The sequence below is a fragment of the Dreissena polymorpha genome, chromosome 10 (genome assembly GCF_020536995.1).
Source record: "Dreissena polymorpha isolate Duluth1 chromosome 10, UMN_Dpol_1.0, whole genome shotgun sequence".
In the NCBI taxonomy this organism is placed as follows: Eukaryota; Metazoa; Mollusca; class Bivalvia; order Myida; family Dreissenidae; genus Dreissena; species Dreissena polymorpha.
The window spans coordinates 18753220-18766628 of record NC_068364.1 but is presented as its reverse complement, the minus strand read 5'-3'; the positions used below and the strand labels follow the sequence as shown (position 1 = coordinate 18766628).

Below are 13409 nucleotides of genomic sequence, written 5' to 3'. Positions count from 1 at the left end.
CAAATTCGTGTTCTAATACACTTTTCCTTGGTAGTAACATATCTGTTCCCGCTATTTTAGTTGACTATTTTTCATATAAATTGAATGCTATGTATCAATACTATGTTTCACCTTCTGGTTCCCGCACACGGTTTCTTCCCAAGCAGTGTTTGTGATGCACGTTGTTGTTCCCGGAACAGAACACATCATGCGGGCACACCATCTCGGAAATATCATGTACAATGACTAAAGAAACAGTGTCGGTACATTTGAAACGAAGTTTTGGTTTAGACGTAACTGTTTTCTTTCTTAGGGAAATTATTTTCTGATACTAATAAAACTATATTCTGTCTGAAATACTGTCCGACCATTAATGTAGATAGGTAACGCATAACCGCATTTATTTCGTAATGTAATGGTGGTAAAAGCAACACCATGAAATGCATTGCCATTACTTTATTAAGGAGGTTTAATATACAAAATGTAAATATTTCAATGTCGAAGTCAATCATGATGATAACACGTAATCGGTTTATGCTCTATGGAATTTTTAATATGAGCTTTATTGGTTACTTACGCTGATTTTTTCAAATGAAAAATTTGAATTTTGAACAAGAACAGTCGGTATAACAAACGATTCAACGGTTTAGACTGGTTTGTTGTTTTTTTTGTTTTGGCACTTCTGCTGATTTTTGTGTTTCAATGTGAATTTATGCCGCTAACACACTATTCTATAATCAATGTCTAGTAAAGAATAGTTTACATTTATATCAAAGTCTTAAAGAAAACAACACACCATACAATTCAGTATGTAAATAAATTATTATGTTAAATACACAATTTGTCAAATAGAATTCATTCATGATGATGGAAAAAATCCGTAATCCTCTTTCCGCTGATTTTGTTTAAAAATGCTAAAAGGGAATTTGAATTCAAACTGTATGGGTCCCTTACCCTACAAAAGTATGACCCTGGGCCCACATTCGCCTCGCACTGGACATCCGCCGCTGTATAGAAGCCCCGCCTCCAAACCGTCATAGAGGTCAAGGGCTGAGGAGTTAAAGGACGAGGTCAAGAGACAGTTGTTGTTGGTCTCTAAAAATCAATAACACTATTTAAATGTTAAAGCTCTCAGAAAACCCTTTGCATACGCTATGAACATATCTTTATTATATTGACCAAAATTGGCCGATTGAACTATAGCGATAAAATGTTGTATAGCCTATGCAAAAAGACTGTAACAAGCCAGAATGATTATCATTATAGCATTTTATTTGTTAGCACATTGGTATCACATATGTTGCAATTTTCAGTTTTAGAAGAGGGGCAAATTAAATATTATCTGGGGCGAGAATGTCTATCATTTTTTACAATATGATACCGAGTTCATATCCAAAGATTACGCCATCAACTTCCATGGAATCTTATTGTATGACATAATGTAAATTCAACTGTTTCGTCTGTACTTAATGCTATTTGTTATATTATTATACCTGCTTTATGTTCCCAAAAATACAAGTTGTATCAATCGGCAAAATACAACTGCACAGAATTAATTCCCGTATTATGCTACTCGCTTGTTTTCCAATCCTTATTACCATAACAGCCGGACTACTTTTAATGACGCCACTTTGAATGCAGAAAATTATAAAAGCATTCTTGGTTAATAATGAACGCTTAAACTTATTTTTGTAATTAAATGATTCAAAGTTGTATATAATAAATGGAATATTACGCAAGTCAATTGTTACAAGTGTTTGTATCAGTCTCGTGGCTTGCGCTATTTCGTATCACACTCGAGGCTCTGCCTCTCGTGAGAAACGCCCTCACACAAGCCACTCGACTGATACAAACACATGGAACAATTGACTAGCGTAATTTCCCGTATATGTTCCATTTACTACTTATCTGAATAAGACCGCAGATAGTTTTGCATTCGTTTTTCGTTACAAAACCGAATGCAAGACAAAAAGATTCTTACATGTCCATAAACAAACTGCTCTTGTTATTTTAACTAGCGATTTCAAACAAAAGGATCATATTTGAGAAACCGACTCGCTAGTTTATACTAAAATGCTGGAATTCGACTCGTTTACAGCAACACGCTTGCAAACAAATAAATACTTACAACAACAAGAAGTACAATAACAACAACAAAAAACAAAATATCATAATCAACAAACCACGGACAATGCTAAATCGAAAAACTTTACCAACAGCCATAGTAAATGTCTCGTTTAACCCATTTATGCCTGATGGACTCTCCCATCCGTCTAAATTGATCAATTTATTTCCAAAGTTAGGGATGTCTAGCCTATTTATTTCTATTTTTAGAATATTTGTTTACAGAAATTCCTTTAAGCAAACAGCGCAGACCCAGATGAGACGCCGCATCATGCGGCGTTTCATCTGGGTCTACGCTATTTGCCACGGCCTTTTTTTCTAGACGCTAAACATAAATGGGTTAAACGAGACGTCTATATAGAAATCAATATACTAGACATACTTAATTTTGGAAATAAATTTATCCCATTTAGAAGGTTGGGAGAGTCCACTAGCCATAAATGGGTTAAGGTGTCGAAGCTGTAGTTGTCTGTCAAGCGTCGTCATGAAGTTCTCTATTTGACTCAACAACACACCAATAACCACAAAACACAAACAACGCTAAAAAGAAGACATACGCAGCAACAGTTATGGTCTAATGGCAGGTGTTAAAGGTATTGTCACCTGTCCAACGTCGCAATATAGCTCTCTATCTGGGTCACTGAGCACGTGGAGAACTTAAAGTGGTTGATTGCGCGCGCATCCGTCACGCCACCGGTGCTAGGAGACATGACGTACTTGTCGTCTGCTGAACACACGTTATCCTCGCCATCATGCTTGGATCCAAGACTACAATTAAGGCAACAGTATACTCAATAAATTTTATATTTAATAACTCAATACAAGATAATTATTGATGCAAAGCATCAAAGGGCGTCGGGAATTTTAGTGTAAAAGGCACTCAATGAATTTACATGGAACGATTTTTTTCTACTGTAAATATTAATATATTGGCCGATTATTTTAAACAAAATAGAAAAAGATACTGGTATTACCATTATCTATGATTTTGTGTTATAACCCCCAAATAACCATTATCTATGATGCTGTGCTATAACTCCCAAATAATCATTATCTATGATTATGTGTTGTAAGTTCCAAATATTTCATAGTTTATTTTATTAACATTGGTTTCTTTTTTTTATTGGCATCCGTGTGCAGTTTTCATTAATGGAACAGAACTTTGTAGGTTTTAAAAAATCTGCTTCATCGTGTAAGCGTACTTTCATATTTTTCAAAACTTCAAGGGGAGATGATTCTGAACTTATTGTCACGTTGCTCATTTACGATAGGGGTCGAGTACTCATTGATATGAAAACACTGTAAAAGTTTTTTTTTAAAAATGAATGAAAACTTTAAATTGCATAAAGAAGCTGCATTTTACAATACTTTCAAATTTAGTAAAAGATCATAATAGATTTATTGCTCCGATATTCATCATTTTCAATAGGGTTCGAGTAATACTGATATAAAAACACTTAACAAGTTTGGAAAGATTCAGATGAAAGTTGTGAAATCTTTAAAAAATGTAGAAATACTTTATTGTCTCAAATTTAATAGAAAAAAAACTGGACTTATTGTCCCGAGGTTTCTCATTTTAAATGAGTTAAAAATGCTTATTGATATGAAGACACTGTAAGTTTGGAAAGAATCTGATGAAAAATGTTGATATAATCACCTAACCAAGCAGTTTTTCACTTTTATTTTTAAATTCAAAGAGACATAATTCTGGACTTATGGTCCGATATTGCTCATATAGGGTTTGGGTTGGGTCCTCATTGATAAAAAAAACTGTGCAAGTTTGGGAAGAATCGGATGAAAATTTTGGACTTAGAACAAAGCTTTCAAAATTTCTCAAATTCAAAGGAAGATAACTATGGACGTAATGATCGGATAATGCAAAAGGGTCCATACCACCTGGATAGTAATACGTGTCGCGCTTCGCGCTCTATATGTGGTTGTGTTTTTTTTAAACTCCGAGGAGTGCTTGACTCGAGGGATACGGGTTGCTGGGACACAGCTCCTCCTTGATAAGCGGCTGCTTCCTTTATCGCAACTCATTGTTGCAATCAATAATACGTGTCGCGCTTCGCGCTCTATATGTGGTAGGGATAGTGATAAGGGCCTATGATAGACAATCATAAAAAACATGGATAATAGATGTGGTGTTTGCATTAATTGGTTAATATTAAAACACGTGTTATTTTTTTTTAATAAGATAGTTAAGTGATGTAAGAAATTTTAATTAACGTTGTCACCACACGGCATCCATTAATTTTAATAAAAATTTCCAATTTTAGTAAAATGGATTTTAAAATGTCCACATCAAAACAAAATGTTAACATAGAACACAAATAAAATAATTTGATTCTACTGTGGGTCGAACCTTGTGCCTCTCACATGTGAAGCGAGCCTGTAACCACTACACTACGGAACCGCTTTAAAAATCACCTTCTTGCTAAGATATTAATAAGTGACTGTAGTGTAACGGTTTTCAATAAAGCAATAAACCGTGTAATCGCTGTCGTCTTGTAAAATTGAAGAAAATACGTGTTAACCAAAACTCGAACAGCAAATGTCTGCGCTATTGTTAGAAAAAAAACACAAAATAAATAAATTAATATATTTTTATTATGTTTTGTTTTTATACAAAACCAGAAAGTTTCACCGGTTCGCGTATTTGCCCAGTCCCTGTGATCTTTTATTGTTGCCCAGTCCCTGTGATCAGTTATTAATTAAAAGAATTTGCTTTGCATTATTGGCAATAAATGTTGTAGTAAATGTAATAGGCACAAATGCAGTACTTATTTACACTAATTTACACAAAATCACCACTATGCAAGACAACAAAAATATATTCATTGATCCGTAAAATAACTTCTCCTCCCATAAGCGAAAAAAAAACGTATTACATACTAGTCGCCGCACTTCGGTGCGACGCCAATGAACGCAAGTGAAAATAACTGCAACATGTTGTACATAAAGACCACGATACCCTGAAATGTCCCGATTTGGCCCTGAATAATTTTGGCATGTATACATACTCATACATTTTCTGAAGGCTCATTCTTAGAGGAATTGTTTTAAACAATAAAATGAATTGTGTGTAATATGCAATAAAGAACTCGATACATCGAAATCGGTTGTTTGCGTACACTCATCTTTTTGGCCCCTTTCTAGTGGAATGCAAACCGTTTCAGCCAAATTTGTTACTATTATCTCTTACTTAATAATATTTTTCAGGGGGTAATCCCGTAGTAGTCAAGGTGGCGACGCTAATACCGAGGCAGGTATTTTTCGCCGTTTCATACCCTTCATTAATTGTATTTATTGTTTAAATGCCGCTTACTTTCCAGCCATATCAGCAAGAAAGTTACTAGCGTTTATTTTGTATTGAAATTCGCTCTTTATCTCGACTAAATACTCGTGGCGAAATTTCTAAGCGGAATGATCTAATTAAAGCTCCACTTCAACAATTTGCTGGTAGTCAAGTCGAGATATAAAGCGAATTAAATGCAAACTAAACGCGTATGACATGTTTACTGATATGGCTTGAAAGTGAGCGTCATTAAAAATTAAACACAAGTAATAAAGTGTAAAAAACGGTGAAAAATAAATGTCTCGACTTGGACGTCGCCATCTTGACTATCATGCGATTGCCCTCTCTGTATTTGTAATTTAGAAGATAAAAATATATAACCAGAACAACTGTCTAGAGTGTTATAATTCATCTTAACACTTTGTAAATTATCTGAACACTATATAAATCATCTGAATGTTAAAGAAACACACACTATATTTTAATCGTATGTATAACTAAATTTGTTCTGCCATCCGATTATTTCTTACTTACAAAGTAATGGTCTGATATCATTTAAAACTCTTATTGTTGCACCGGCTTAGTCCATATGACGTTGGAAGTTATGCTCAGTATGTTTATTCAATTAGAATTTCAAGTGATAGCCATGTAGCTTTGTCATTTTTCTATTATCAATTTTATTTTATTTTGTCTATGCAGTAATATTGGTAGTTTGGTTAAACGCACACACAAACGGACTTATGTGTATATTTCTGATAATTAGATACTGAAATAGAAATGAGACGTGATATGTGAAAAGGGGGTTTAATGCATGTGCATAAAGTGTGGTACCAGATAAGCCTGTGCAGGTCACACAGACTAATCAGAGACGACACTTTCTTTTATATTATTTTTTCGTTTCAAGAAAGTCTCTTGTTAGCAAATATCTAGTTGTGGCGGAAAGTGTCGACCCTAGCCGGATACGCCACTTTATGCACACGCATGAAAAAACCCTGTTCGCAGAGAACGGTCCGAATGTTTGTATTATGTGCATCTTGTGCTATACTATTGAAAGTAATTCGATCGAAATGCAGTGACAACAAAAAGTTTTCATTATGACGTCAATGTATTAACTGTCGATATGAACCGCGTTAACAGAATACTGGACTTAACGAAGGCTAACCGTTACGATACCTTCCGCTTTTAGTGCTTTTTTTTCTTCTATTCAAGAACGAATCTTCTATCACGCTGGTAATGCGGATACTTTGATAACAGATGGCACTTCGATTACAGAGAACAACAAAAGCCACGCGCGAGAGGTAAGTTTATCAGTTGTTTTTAAAGTTATATCCTAAAGATAAGTTTATTAGACAAGACACATGGTCGAGTTTATAAATGGTGTATCCCTTTCTATTGGGAAGAAAGAAATCTACGGAAGAGTGGTACATTTTTTCCAAAAAATAGAAAATTCGGTCGGAAAACTGCATGAACTGGATGAACAGTTAACCTTTCAACAAAATAAACCTACTTAGCAATATTGCAAGTAATTAATTGTTTTTATTCAAGCATGTAGAGTAATCACTGTGCGTGAAATACTGAAATTTTGAAAGTATTCAATGAAATATAAACGAAGATATGGTATGCTTTAATAGGTAGTATTCATGAAGTTGCAGACACTTTGATTCCCGATAAAGAACACTTCGGATAACAAAGACATTCAACAATAGGGCACTCAGATAACCGAGTTTTGCCTTCTACATGAAATGCATGTATGTATAGTATGGCTATTCTTACCAAGCATTTTGAAGTACGAATCAATGTGTGTAGTCAAGCGTGACACATTGGGAATCTATGCAAAACTTAACTACATACACATGTGAAATTTAACCAATGGCGTTGTTCGTTTTCAAAAATCTAATACTATTAATTAATACTATTACTATTATAATTGCAATTTTAAATAAGATAACACTGCTAATTTCTGAAGAAATATATGTCAGGTGACGACCGGAAATAATTGTCTACATCATGAACTTGTTTTTTTAGTGGCAACTTAAGATTCAGAGAGATTAAAATAAACGGATCATGTGGATCAACTCGATCGTGTTTATTTTTTCTTATAGCAGGGCTCTAAATAATGGGAGCGAATGGATCTTTTAGAGGCAAATACATATGTGTGCTTCATAAAATCCTATGCCGTTGGTGCGCATTAGAATCGCATCATCAAGACGATACTGATGCGTAGCCATACAATTAATAAGAGAATTGAAAACTCCCTTTATCTCGAGCTCTGCGTATAGGGAGCACTTACTTTTAGACAATGATAACTTAAGCTTGAAGTGCGATTCACCTGACCCTAAGTCACTGTATTGTTTGAGTTAAAGGAATTTCGGACCTGCATCGCTGCTGATATTTATCTTTTAGCAGCAGTTTTAGCAGAGTGATGTTCATGACATGTTATTTAATGTATAAGTTAATTACCTTAGTACCTTTATCAGTACATAATTATACATGCTTGAGATCAAACGTTGCGCAAAAGGAACGTTCGTTAAAATTGTTTAAGCCCGTGCACTATGCGAAGATCCGGCCGTTGGGTGACTCGAAAACTGGAAGATGTATGGTCATATAGACGGTACTCGTCACACATATCGAATTAGTTTCACATTTATCTTACACATTTATACAAAATCATAAGCATATCCCAAAGAGATAAGCACATATTTCGGTAATTTGTTTTTAATTTACTTCAGAACATACATTTTTATGCATCGCCTAGAGTATTCTATCGAATTCTGCATTTCTGATTCACGAAAAAGAGTGTGTTATATCTGGTAAAAAGTCTCGACTAATCGGGAATAGAAGTGTCATTGTCATTTAGATGATCGGTTAAAGAAGTGTCCATGAAAATTCTGACTCTTTGAAAATTTGAATTTTCTAAAATACGTAAGTAAACGAAAATGTAACATGTTGTAACATTAATGGATATATTGAACTTTTATTTTGTTGAAATATGTACTGATCATCCAATTCATGCTTATTATCGATGGAATTTTATCGTGTTTTTTCAAGATAATCCACCGTTTTTCTGCGAATTTCTTTCTTCGCAATACGAAGTGCTATACCATTAATCGACCAAACAATGTCCCGTGTCTGAAAACTGAATGAACAGAACATACATGCAAAAAAGCTGAAGAACTCTCCTCTCGCGCGTGGCTTTTGTTGTTCTCTGTTATCGAAGTGCCATCTGTTATCAAAGTATATATACCCGGCGTGTCAATACGGCAATCCAGTTTATACGGGAAGTGTCGTCCTTGATATGCCTCTTCCGAAAAGACAGGCTTATCTTGGACGACACTTAAAGATCATGGCTTAAGCCCGGTTTTCCCAGAACGAGGATCGGTTGGACAGTTAATACCAATGAATACAAACTGCACACTATTTTTGTCGCTGCAGTGCAATCGAAAAACATGTCAATAACATAGCACTAGACGCAGGAATTACTAATGAATTGGTTAAGGTGATGGATTGGTTAAGGTGATGGATTGGTTAAGGTGATGGATTGGTTAAGGTGATGGGTTGGTTAATGTGATTGAGTGGTTAAGGTCAAACTAAACTTACTTGTGTCCCAATTCGTGAGCTGCTGTAGTAGCCAGGCCGGCATCAAAATGGTCCTGCGAGATACTGTTGGCGTAGGGGATGGCGTGGTTACAGGCCCCGGGGGTCCAGGCAAGACCTGTGGGTAAAGTTAGATAAAAGCGGCGCTATGAGAAAACTGGGCTTATCTATCTGCGTTAATTGAGATCAAGGATAAGCCCGTCGGCACAGGCTAATCAGTGACGACACCTTCCGCCTTGACTGGATTTTCATTTAGTAGAGCTTCCTTAAAACGCAAAATTCCATAAAAGCGGGCCGTGTCGTCCCTGATTAGCTTGTGTGGAATGCACAGGGAAATCAGGGACGACCATTTACGCACATGCATTGAGCCCAGTTATCCCAAAACGAGGCTCATTTTTAAATGGTTCTTTTGGCAACAAGGTTTGTTTTTTCAATACAGTCGTTGCATTTTAAACACAAAAGCATTCCTCTATTGTATGGACCTAATTTATATACGTAATAGGTTTTTAGACACTAAACGCACATCCATTAATCACTGTTTACCCAGAACGAGCCTCAGACAAGAAAGTACCGTGATGCTAGACCATGCGAGTGTGTAAGATAAGGTAGCAGTAAGTCGTCTAACATTTCGGTTACGTGATATAGTATTACGTGGGTGGGCGCTATACCATGCAAAAATATTGAAGTATGCAGAGGTCTGATCCTTGAGAATCCAAGAGAAAATATCAATTTAAGGGAATACAAGGAATGTGATAAGTAAGACACTTGATATTACCTGTAAATGCATAATATACCTGCAATTGAGGAGGATCCGTTGCGAACTAGATCATATCCGGTAAACGCCATAGCGTGATCGTATGCCGGAAGTGACGTTTGCAACGCAAGCCATTGTTTGAAGGCCGTCAAGGCGACGCTGGCATCCACTTTGTCACGTGGTGTCGCCGAAACCTTGTAGTTTTCTGTCCAAGTGGAGGCACTCGGGGTCTTTATAGTGAATAAACAAGCATTATGTAAATATATTCATGTTTTAAAAGAACTAGTTTTCGTTTGTTTGTTAAAAGCGACCCTTCGTTTAAAGGAAGTCGTATTTATATACCATGTTTCTTTCTTAACATTGAATTGCTGCCTCAAGTTTGATAACTGTTTGGAAACGATAATCTTGACATTGTCTCACCTGCCCCATAGTCAGCATCATAGTCTCCTCGGTATGTTAGTTAAATAACTAAAACCATGTAAAGACTCTTTTTTAATTGTGGTGTTTGTGTAATTTGCAGAATGTTAAGCAAATGTGTTGAAACAATATTCATTAAAATAAATGTATACAACTCTAATTGTATGTAGCCACCTTATCAATAGTATATAATCAACAACGTGTTCCTTAATACACTATACGTGCAATTCCATAGATGTAAGATGTGCGATTTATAAAACCATGTACATCGTGTCTAAAAAAATGTATTTCCAAAAGCGACGATTGAAAAAAAATATGGATGGAAAAGGGTAAACAAGGATTAAGACTGCAGACAATGGCATCCGTTAACTAAATGCACACATTCGAAGAATTCTTCGCAAAATGTATACAATTAAATTAGATAAAGCAACATGCTTCTTGACAGATCTGTGCATGCAAAGTCCCTTAAGAGTTGTGGATATACCGTTACTTTAGTATTTTGAAATCGTCAAATTAAAACGCAAACAGATCCACAACCCGTCCTCTAGAATTTTCCACGATTACCTTCATCAATTAAAGCACGAGTATATATAGTTAAAAGCAAGTGTATTATTTGATTTGAATGAAATTTTACACATTCAAGATTGGACTTCGATAAGAATTAAAGTCAACTTCGGGTACTCGTTTTATTATGGTGTGTCATAGAAACTACTTCTTGCATTGCTTCTTAAAACCTATTGACATGTTTGAAATTCCATACTCAAATTTTCAGAAGAACCTGTCAAACACATTTTCGGATTTGGTTTGAATCTTTGAAGCCATTTTGTAAATTATATATATAAGCATTCTTGTTTCTGGTGCAAATTGTCAAGCTTTATCCGTCAATGTTTCTATTGCACCCAAACGTTTGTCAGTAACCTGTTAGATTGTGTTCTTTTATAAACATGCACAGACAGTATTAAAGGACACTGATCTAACGTTATATGTGCTCCTGTTACGAGCGTTGTACTTACATCGGCGATAAATATGCCTGCGAACACGACTTGTATAGCAATGGTGGTGCTCACAATCGACTGATATCGTAGATCTATCTGAAAGGTTATGCAATCTAACAGTTTATATTCGACATTGGCCTTGCTCTGTGACAATGGGGTTTAATGCATGTGCGTAAAGTGTCGTCCCAAATTAGCCTGTGCAGTACGTACAGAGTAATCCTGGACGGCACTTTCCGCCCAAACTAGGTTTTTGCTATGAAGATACTTTCTTGAAACGAAATATATCATAACTGCACAGGCTAATCTGGGACGACACTTTACGCACATACATGTACATTAAACCCCCTTTTCACAGAGGACGACTAAAAATAATTGTAAATCTAATTCAAACTAACAAATGAAAAAAACGCAAAAATGGACGAAAGTACTAGCGTCGTCCATTAAATAAGCGAGAAAGAGTACCCTCCCTTAAAAATGTGTATAAATTTGATAAAATAGTTTGAATTTTTCTTTCCATTATAAGTTGTGTGTTTTTCCTGGATAACTATACCTACTCGTTTATTCGGTGTAGCTGTCTCATCCAGGTTTTTACCTTAATTGTTCTTTACCAAGAGCCCATAAAATGCTCAAGATAAATTTTCCGTCAGTAGGCCAGAATGATTATCTGCAATTGTATCAGGTAAAAAAACTTAAATAAACATATACAAACGTTTTGTCTTGTCTTCCTAGAGTATTAAATTATAATCTGAAAAACTTGACGACACTCGTTGTTGTATAGTAGCTTGTGACACTTGACTAGTTGTAGGATGGTTGGATGGTCCCTGGTTTGAATCCCGCTCAAGGCACTTGATTTGATGAGCAAAATATAAATCAAACGCTTGCTCCTCTCCTCCCAAGTGTTTAAATGGATACCTGTGAAGGAAATACGCCAATGTGCCCTGGATGCGAAGTGCGCCGAGTGTAAACGGACGGGGAATATCCCAGTGATTAAGGGGTATATGTTAAAGTCGACAGAAGATCCACACTTCATCATAGCAGACTAGAAAACCGCCGACCTTCGACCTTAAACCTTGTTTAGTAGAGGAAAAAGGATGTTCGCCATCGGAGAATCCCTAACATTTCTGTAGATTTGTTCATACGGCATATGTACAATTTTATTGTTCCGCAACGTCTATAAGAAACATGCTTTTTAAAATTTAAGATGTCATCATCGGAGCTTAGTTTGGTTTTGCCAGTTTGCAATACAAAATAATATTTTGTTCTCCAAAAAACGCAATAAAGACTGTATACCGACGTACTATGTTGATTTACAGTGTCATATACAAGTACATGTCGAGTGGCTAACCCAATGTTTGATTAATATCTGACGTGATCAACCGAGTGACACACACACGCCATTTTATGAATATCTAATCTGGTTTTCACAACTACTTATCTTTGTTGGGCGTTTACATTCTCGAGGTGGGGTCTCCAATAAGATTGTTAACTACATTCGAACTCATTTGAAGGATGCTATGTGCCTATTGGCTAGGAATTGTTCAGAATAACTATTCAGATCTCTTTGACTGTGTTGTCGAGCGTTTATAACAACAAAATCAAATAAACATCGACGCCGTATATCTTTTGTAAGGTATTTCTTTATTTAATTTTTTAGTATGTGAATTGTTATGTATATAAGAAATTTACGAAGATTTATGGAAAAGCAAATAAATGTGTTTATGATATGTAAGTGTTTAAATGCTGTTACACAAGGTTAGACTGAAGTAATCACAAACACATACTGTTTGATAATTTACACATTAAACAACACAAAATGTATCATGATTTAGTTAAACAGCTTTTCTGTCTAAACATATTTTGAACACCACTATGTAAGATTGCAATAGATTGCCCGACACAGATTTTGTTTTGACTTAAAAGACAATACACCGGTGTCTATCACCCGGGAAATAGCGCGTGTGCATGTTTATTTCTGATAGTTTTATACCAACCGAGTTCAGTACGAAGGCGTAAAATTCCCGGATGTTCTCGATAGCGTCCACGTCCCTGGTGGCGGCAGTGGTAGCGTTACTGCGGTCATACCAGCTGTGAAAGGCATGCGAAAGAAACTTAAGTTTGCCACAGTTGTGGCGTATCTCATATTGCGAAGAAATGTGTAATATAAGTGTAAGAAAAAAATTCATTTGGGAAAAAAATCATAATATTTATCTACTGTTACCGTGGAGTAATAACAATTACACGTGCATAA

The 13409-nt window shown here is 35.7% G+C and overlaps 1 protein-coding gene across 1 annotated transcript in view; it reads right to left on the bottom strand.

Annotated features, from left to right (window-relative positions):
• Nucleotides 1–933: 933 nt before the first annotated feature.
• LOC127848956 (snake venom metalloproteinase BaP1-like) overlaps nt 934–13409 on the bottom strand; it is a 21367-nt gene continuing 8891 nt past the window's right edge. Inside the window, exons 6-11 of the mRNA XM_052381682.1 lie at nt 13153–13246; nt 11180–11257; nt 9790–9979; nt 8999–9113; nt 2707–2871; nt 934–1029 (exon numbers count right to left, since the gene is read on the bottom strand). Of these exons, the coding sequence (XP_052237642.1) occupies nt 1023–1029; nt 2707–2871; nt 8999–9113; nt 9790–9979; nt 11180–11257; nt 13153–13246 (649 nt within the window). The 3' untranslated portion in view covers nt 934–1022. The remainder of the gene's footprint in view (nt 1030–2706; nt 2872–8998; nt 9114–9789; nt 9980–11179; nt 11258–13152; nt 13247–13409) is intronic.